Source organism: Callionymus lyra, chromosome 4, assembly GCF_982586985.1.
Source record: "Callionymus lyra chromosome 4, fCalLyr1.hap1.1, whole genome shotgun sequence".
Taxonomy (NCBI): domain Eukaryota; kingdom Metazoa; phylum Chordata; class Actinopteri; order Syngnathiformes; family Callionymidae; genus Callionymus; species Callionymus lyra.
Window position 1 is genome coordinate 22,590,091 of NC_141821.1, and position 8,201 is coordinate 22,598,291.

General features: G+C 41.1%; 1 protein-coding gene across 1 annotated transcript; it reads left to right on the forward strand.

Moving 5' to 3' along the window:
- The first annotated feature begins 1,730 nt into the window (after positions 1–1,730).
- hmgb2b (high mobility group box 2b) lies at positions 1,731–7,364 on the forward strand. Its single transcript, XM_087789230.1, has 5 exons — positions 1,731–1,886; positions 4,165–4,322; positions 4,459–4,610; positions 4,692–4,866; positions 6,289–7,364. Exons 2-5 carry the CDS (start codon positions 4,173–4,175, stop codon positions 6,454–6,456), a joined length of 645 nt encoding a protein of 214 aa, XP_087645356.1. The 5' UTR covers positions 1,731–1,886; positions 4,165–4,172; the 3' UTR covers positions 6,457–7,364.
- The last annotated feature ends 837 nt before the right edge of the window (positions 7,365–8,201 follow it).

An 8,201-nucleotide genomic window follows, 5' to 3' on the forward strand; every position in this document is an offset into this window, starting at 1 on the left:
AGATAAAAAACAAAGGATACAAAGATTAACATAGAATAGAATGTCAAGGTACTTTTCTCCACTTCTGCCCCCAAACTCAGAATTATATCTAATAGCACGAGGAATGAAAGAGTCCCTGAGTCTATTAGTGTTATGTCTCGTGTGTCTTTCTTGGTGTTTCCTGTTTTTATTTTGAAACCTGCTCCCTTCTGTGTCTGAGTTTCCTTTCCAGTCCCTCCTCCTGCTGATTGTTATTGTCTCCACCTGTCTTGCTTTTCCCGTTCTGCAGCTGCCAGTGATTGCTGGCAGTCTTCATATTCTGCTCACTCTCCCTCAGTCTTTGTCGGTTCGTCACACTTGTTATCCTGTGTTCGTCTAGTTCGTGTTTCACGTTTTAGACTCCCAATTCTAGATTGTTTCACTTTCCCGGTTTTGACCCCTGGTACGTCTTATTGTTTTTCTGCCTGCCTGTGCCCTTGACCTGTTTTTCTGGATATCGTACCTGTCGGATGTATATTTTCCTGGACTACCTGTGACGATCTCTCTGCCTGCTGCTAATAAATCTGTCAAGTTTGACAATCAGACACTTTCTGCGCCTGGGTTTCCTTCCGCACCCTGACAATTAGCGTTGCATCAAGAGGAGCATTCCTGCTTCTCTGCTCACTGATGACCGTGTTGAGAGGATGACTGTCATCCATTTGTCCAGTGATCTCCTCTCAGCAACTGTCACCAGTGAGTCCAGATTCAACCACAGAGCCAGCCTTTCTGATCAACCTGTTGACACTCCTCTTGGACACATTTCCACCCCAACACACAGCATAAAACAGGACACTGGCCACCACAGACTGGTAGAACATGCAGAGGAGCTTCCTGCAGATGTTAAATGATCGAAGCCTCCTCAGAAAGCACAGTCTACTCTGAACTTTCTTATATACATGGTCTGTGTTGCAGGACCAGTTTACTGTCCAGCCACACACCGAGGTACTTATAGTTGTCAACTATCTCCACCTCGTCACCTCTGAAGGACACTGGACGTGGCTTTTTCTTGGACCTCCTAAAGTCCAAGACCAGCTCCTTTATCTTTGAGGTGTACAGCTGCAAGTGGTTCCTATCACTCCAGTCCACAAAGTCAAGTTTTAGACTCCTGTACTCGTCTTCGCTGTTGTCCCTGATGCATCCAACAATAGTAAGTAATTTTTATTTATATAGCGCTTTTCCAGACCAGGGTCACAAAGCACTTAAACAATCAAAACAATATTCAATAAAGTATATACTTTAAAGGTCAAGATAAAACTGATAACACAACAGGAGTTCCACAAAATCAAGGAAAAGCCTGAACAAATAGAAACGTCTTGATGTTTCTGTCAGTATGAACAATAAGGTTCAAGATTTGTAAGTATAGTGTTTGTTTTTTTCATAATTGATCAAAAGACAAAGCCATCCGTCTGTAAAAATCAATAATGAAAGAGATAAAAATAACTTTTAGATAAAAATCTATAACTAATATTTGTAATCAATATTATTGTGTATCCTATAAATGATCTATTATTTTGAGCGCAACTAATGAATTGTTGTTGAGTTGATCTCACGTTAAAAACAGCGGCGCCTGTGATGCATCCATTGGCACGGTTTGACGGACAACGCTTCGAGCCAATCAGCTCTCACTCCTCCTGAGCCTTCCCCGCCCCCCTGCCCCGCCCACTGAATAGAAAACCCTCAAAGGGGGCGTTTCCGGGGAGGCGGTTCCCGGTTCGAGCTCGACCTAGTTTGAAAGTGAACCAACGGCTGCAGTCTCTGCCTGCGTCTCTAAACAACAACAATTCAGTGAATTTCCTTTAAAAAAAACAAACAAATTGCGATTCTTGTTCCCAAGTCTGCACCAGCCTGTAAAGCAGGCCCTCTGACAAGTGAGTACACGACTGTGTCATAGGCCTGCTCTCTGTCTCAGTGACGGAGCTCCTGCTCCACGGCTTTTATTTTATGTTTGTTTAGAGACAAAAAAAATAAAATGGTGGCTCTTTGTGGGCTTTTTTTATTTTTTATAATGATGACATTGAATCGGTTGGAATCCAGTCACTAAGAGAAGAACTTGATTGTTAAGAAACAGCGCAGTTGGAGTTTTTTTGTGAATAACGGGAATTAGTCTAGTCCCGTGCCATTGGAACTACCGAGCTTCACCGTGTTATAGTCGGAGCCCCGTCGTCAAAAACGCGTATCTTTTTTTTACATTGGTTTCTCTTGTTCGTCGCTTTCTATTGTGTCCGCGGGAATAAACGTGTTTTTTTGACGCTTTCTCGCCGTCAACCTGCGGATGGAGGAGGAGGAGGGAGGTGGGGAGTGTTGGCGCTGCAGAGGGCGGGAAGCAAATGGTGTTTCCATTGTTCTGGATCGTCCCGTCCGCCTCGCAGTAATGCAGCAGCAGCATCCACGCTGGTCTGCGGGGCGAGCGCGTCACCCTCCCGCGGTCCACGTCCACGAGACCCGCGGCTGTCAAACCCGCGGCGTGGATCTGGTGGGGGGCGAGCTTTTTTGGTAGTAGGCCCTGAGATCTGCCAGCTAAAATGGATCCCATCTTTTTTCTCTTTGTTGTTTCCCCAAGCAGCCATATTAAGTGTTTTGATGGGGGGAGAAAAAAAAAAACTGGAATGTCCCGGTTATATCCACGGTGACAGTGTCGACCACTGTTTATCAATTAAATTAAATAGACATTGTGTCTTTGGGAAAAACATTATTTTGTTTTTCCGAAAATGTTTAAAAAATATTTTTTTAAAAAAAAGATGTCGTTTGAGGAAAAAACACAAGTGTGTACATTTACAAGCCTTTGTTTTGCACAAACAGCTGCTGTAGCCCTGAGCTCCTGGTGGCCTGTCCATGACCTTTGACCTTTCCCTTTTTTTATAGTAGCCTTTCTATTCCACACATTTTTACCGACTATTCAGGGACTTATGTGTTGATGTTCTACTTTCTAAGAATTGTGCGAAATGTCTTTTTTCTGCGGTTTTCTAACAATTATAACGGGTAACATTGATCACTAGATTCCTTGAAGGATCTTAAGACGTTTTTATTTGTTCAGGCTTTTCCTTGATTTTCTGGACTCCTGTCGTGTTATCAGTTTTATCTTGACCTTTAAAGTATATGTTTTATTGAATATTGTTTTGATTGTTTAAGCGCTTTGTGACCCTGGTCTGGAAAAGCGCTATATAAATAAAAATGACTTGCTTCCTTAAATTCTTAATGAAGAGTTACAATTTGAACATTTATTTTCTGACTCTAGTTTTCTCAGGGTCAATGTGACCCAAAGCCCTTTAAAAAAAAAAAGGTCAAGGTGAATGACCTCCCTGGCTTCCAGAAATACTTATACAGTAGTTCAGGTCGTTCACCTTGACCCAGAGACAACACTAGGACTAAAAAGTGTCAATGGGTATTAAAATCATGATTGTAAAAATAGGACAAAATTGGCTTAAAATGTGAAAACTTTAAGGTTTATTTCTGGTTTCAAATCTGAAAATAGTTTATTTGTTTTTTTAAACAAGACTTGTTGTTAATCTGAGTAATCATGGATTTAATGTTAAATCACAACCATCTGCACAGAGTGTTTTTGACTTCTAACCTGTTTTCAGTTTACTACTGATGCGTGTCTGGCTAGTTAATTACTATGGGGATGAATGTGGCTTAAAAGCTGTTTAGCTCAACGTGTGATATTATAATAATAATAATAATAATAATAGAAAAAGGTGAGCCGAGCAGTTTTCAAATTTAGGAACATTTAATTTATTTTATTTTTTTTGCATATAAAACTTTTTACTTTATTAAAGTATTAAAATCCCCCAAAACAAAAATAAACAATAGTTAAGTTGACGTTAGTAACCCTTTTCTCTACCAATGCCTTGTGTTAATCCTTAAAAAATAGTAGGTTATATATATATTCAGTATGACATTTCATTTTCGTTTGTATATATATATGTTTTTTAAATGGTTCTAAAAAAAAATCAATTGCTTTTTCAGTAAAATATTTGATAATCAAAATATTCCATGGCAGATCTAAGTGGTTAAAAAAAATACATTTGTTCAGGATCCCAACATTAAATTCCTGCAATAACGTGTGCACTGACTGACTTGGATTAACATGACATGAATCAAGTATATTCATATTTTCTCTCTCTCTCTTACTATGTTCCCACGAAGCCGCCAGTATGATGCGCAAAGACGTGAACAAGCCGAAGGGGAAAACGTCAGCGTACGCCTTCTTCGTTCAGACGTGTCGAGAGGAACACCGCAAGAAACATCCTGAACAGTCCGTCAACTTTGCAGAGTTCTCCAAGAAGTGTTCAGAGAGATGGAAGGTACTGTGAAGGAGCATGACGTGGAACAATTGATTATAGCGCCACGTTTTCTTCAACTAATTGTTTGAAGAAAACATGGGTGGTCTCGTCATTTGTGTTTCGGATTAGTGAGTAAACGTTTGCTTGTCTCCTTAAGGGTCTAACTCCCACCGACAAGAAGTGTTTCGAGGACATGGCGAAACAAGACAAGGTTCGCTACAACAGAGAGATGAGGGACTATGTACCCCCCAAAGGATTTGGAAAGAGGGGCCGCAAAAGGAAAGATCCGAATGCGCCCAAAAGACCTCCGTATGTGTCCCTTTTGTTGCTCTGCTGCACATCTACCCATCCAGCTGACGCTGATCCCTGACCCTGTTCGTGTGCCCGCAGGTCTGCGTTCTTTGTTTTCTGCAGTGAGTACCGTCCCAGCGTGAAGCAGCAGTTCCCTGGTCTGTCTATAGGCGACTGTGCCAAGAAGCTGGGTGAGATGTGGAGCAAGTTGACCCAGTCCGAGAAGCTGCCGTACGAAGAGAAGGCACAGAAGCTCAGGGAGAAATACGACCGGGTAAGAACAAGGTTAAGGTTGTTTAATAGTCTTTTGGTTACACTTGAAGCCTTGTGCGCACGGACGCGATCTCTTAAGAGACTCAAACGTGAATTATGATGGAAACTGATTGCCGGGACGATCCCAGCTCCTGACCGGTTTGTCGTCATTGTGCCCCTGAGCAAGACACTTGATCCTAAAAGTGTTCGAGTGCTCAACTAAATGGGAGACGTCATATTTTTCCTCAGAGCCCTAAGACTCACTGTCACTTCCTCTGACCTCCATCGCTCATCCCTTTCAAAACAAGAGACCTCTGGTGCTCTTTTTGGCATGAACCACTTCTGCAGGGTCTTTAAAACTCATCCTAAGACGTTTCTCACCGACCTCCTCCATTGTCACGTCGAAAGGTCAAAAAAAAAAAAAACCTGGTCCTGAACAGATACAGAGAGTCTGTTGATGGAGTTCATCCCGAGGCAGATGGAGAGAAAAAGACTTGTACTCGTGAAACTCAAAAGGCTTATTGTTATTTTGTCCAATTTGAGGGCAGAGGAACTAGGAGAAAAATGGTATTAGGTCCTGTGTAACAGACCGGAATCAGTCATTTGTTGTCACTTTCAATTGAGTCAACTTCAAATTAAGAGGAGGAAAGATTGCTATAGGACGGTGCATCGGGTAGTTTAGATGGAAGTGATGGCAGGTCAAGAACCCGGTGAAAGTGTGGAGGGGGAGCAGTTAATTTCTCCACCTGGATGTTCAATGTGACCTCAAAGAAGGATAAGAATATTCCTGACAAGTATAGGAAGTTTTCTGGCACCAACTCTCGGAGCAAAGACTCCCTGAACTTCATGATGGAGGGATCAAGTTGAGAAGTCACACAATGAAGACGTTGAAATGCATGAGTTCCAGCAAATGGAAATCCACAGCAGTAGCATGTTTTTTTTTAAGACAACACAATTTAAGACCAATTTATACATCCTTAAGTGGTGCCAGTTGATGTTGATCAATTTTGATTTTGTAATCAAATCACGCTCTTGAGTTCTTATCATATTTATGTTAAGTCTTAGTTGAATAAACCAATTTAATTTTTACTTTTTCATAATTTTAATCGCTTGCAAATATTTATGGATTTTGTTCGTTTTTGTGCTGCAATTAAACCTCCGGTCACTAGATGGCAGCAGTTATCACGCCATCTGCAGAGAACAGAAATCCCGGCAATGACTGAGGACGAGGGGATACACTCGACTTGGACATAGTTTGGGTTAAAAAAAACTAAAATAATTTATCACTCTGACAATACTACCAATATTTTTTCGAACGGTATTGCAATACATTGTGTCGTATTACCACCTCTAGCTGATACACATTTGGACCACTCTACACTAGACCGTAATATTTGTGTAAAGTGATGACACGGCAGTAAATAACGTGTTCGCTCTGCTGCAGGACATGGTGGCGTATCGTGGCGGCGGCACTTTTGCCAGGAACCCCAGCTCATCAACTCAGGGCGGTGGTGGTGGCGGTGGTGGTGGTGGCGGCGGCGGCGGGGGGGAGGAGGAGGAGGATGGCGAGGAAGACGGCGAGGAGGAAGACGACGATGACGACGACGAGTAGAGAGGAAGAGTTGCCGATTGTTGAGTGCGTTTGGGTGCGAGGTGCGAGCGCATGTGTGTTTGTGTGTGTGTGGTCAGACAGTTTTTAACTCAATGTTTCCACTCTTCCAACTGGCCGACTCTAGAGAGCGACCCCGTCGCTCACCTGAGGGGTCGCCACGGTGACGTCCATGCTGTCAGTAGCAGCTGGCTCAGCAATTTTTAGTATTGCAGCAAGATTTTAACGTTCATATCAGTGGCTCCTGTCGCAACCGTTTAAATATCAACCGTCAGCGATTTGTGTTTTCTAAAGACTGCAGCGCTGTACGGCTACACTGTCTTAAAACATGTTTGTTTGTTTTTTTTCCCCAAGAAAAAAAATATCGACTTATTTTATCGCCTCAAAATCAAAACTGGAAGCCAGTTTTGACACCCAAGGTTAGGTTGGTGGTGATATTCTAATACGGCTCCCTTTTTAACTGTCAGTTGTTGATCAGTGCACTTCATGTTGGGGTTACCTCAACGTCCAGTAACAAACCGTACGTCTGTTTTTTTTATTTACCCACTTAAGAGTTCTTACCTCTTCGTTCAAGTGGACAAACAACACACACATTGTATTGACTGAATTCATTTTTTTCTTTGCCTTTGAGTAATGTGTATGTGTGTGCCAGTGTTCACAAGATGTTCAAGCGTCTGAAGCCCAAGAATACTAGAAAAACCTGCCTTCACTGTTGATATTGTTCCCCTTGCGTCTACTCCCTCCCTCCCACCCCCTTATCATCATCATGTGTGTTTTCCATGGGCGTCACCTACCCTTCATTTATATCGTATTGTTTTTTGTTGGTTCTTGTTTTCTTACTCTATTTTTTTTCTGGTTCACTGTTACAGTAGAAACTTTTTTAATAAAATGAACAACGGAGGAAAATTCAACCTTTGCATTGTCTTCTTCCATCGTTAGAACGAAGAATTACGGTCTTTTCATTCTAGTGTTGACAAAAACATGTTTCCTTCTATTGACGTTCACAAATCCTCGTCATGCAGACTATGGGAGTAATGACCCACAATAACACATCAATGTTCAACAGCACATGTATTTTTTTTTTCAGTTCTTTTATTAACATTTTAATTGGGTTGCAAAATGAAATAATATTTGTTATTACAATACAAATTGAAATATTCAGTGTTTTGTTCATTTAAGTGTTGCAATACAATTTGCTGGTAGCTATCATTACATCCTCCAGAGCTAAATAACTAAGATCCAGGTGTTGACTGAGGATGAGAGGATACAATCAACTCCAGCAGCTTTTAAAGCTGATGTTTGGACATATATTGGCTTCAAACAAATGAAAGCAGCTACAACTTCGTCAAGAGTAATGCGGTCCGTAAGTTAGTACTACAAATATATCGTTGTTTTCCTCATATGTATCATATTTAAAGATTCTCGACAATATACACCTTAATGCAGAAGCTTTAAGCAATGGTACAGGCTTAATCCCTTTAATTTCATTGTTTTACTGAACAATAACTTATTTTATTTTTTATTTTCAAGAAAGGTAAAAAAAAAACAGACTGAGTGAAGTTATTTTGTGAGCATCTTCAAAGTTGAATATAAATGAAATATGTGATTTTAATTCAGCTAATGTTAATCAAGATGACTCGTCGTCTGTAAATCACTGTTGCGCGACAGCATCTTTATGTTCAATACTCGGAAACTTTACGTCTCAGACAATATTTGAGATTTCAATGGGACGTTCATTGTGAGAATTA

Bases quoted from the DNA above. Each gene is read 5' to 3' on its own strand.
- hmgb2b (XM_087789230.1), top strand. From the start codon at position 4,173: ATGATGCGCAAAGACGTGAACAAGCCGAAGGGGAAAACGTCAGCGTAC. The intron at 4,323-4,458 runs GTACTGTGAAGG...TGTCTCCTTAAG, and splicing joins AGTGTTCAGAGAGATGGAAG to GGTCTAACTCCCACCGACAA. The intron at 4,611-4,691 runs GTATGTGTCCCT...GTGTGCCCGCAG, and splicing joins AATGCGCCCAAAAGACCTCC to GTCTGCGTTCTTTGTTTTCT.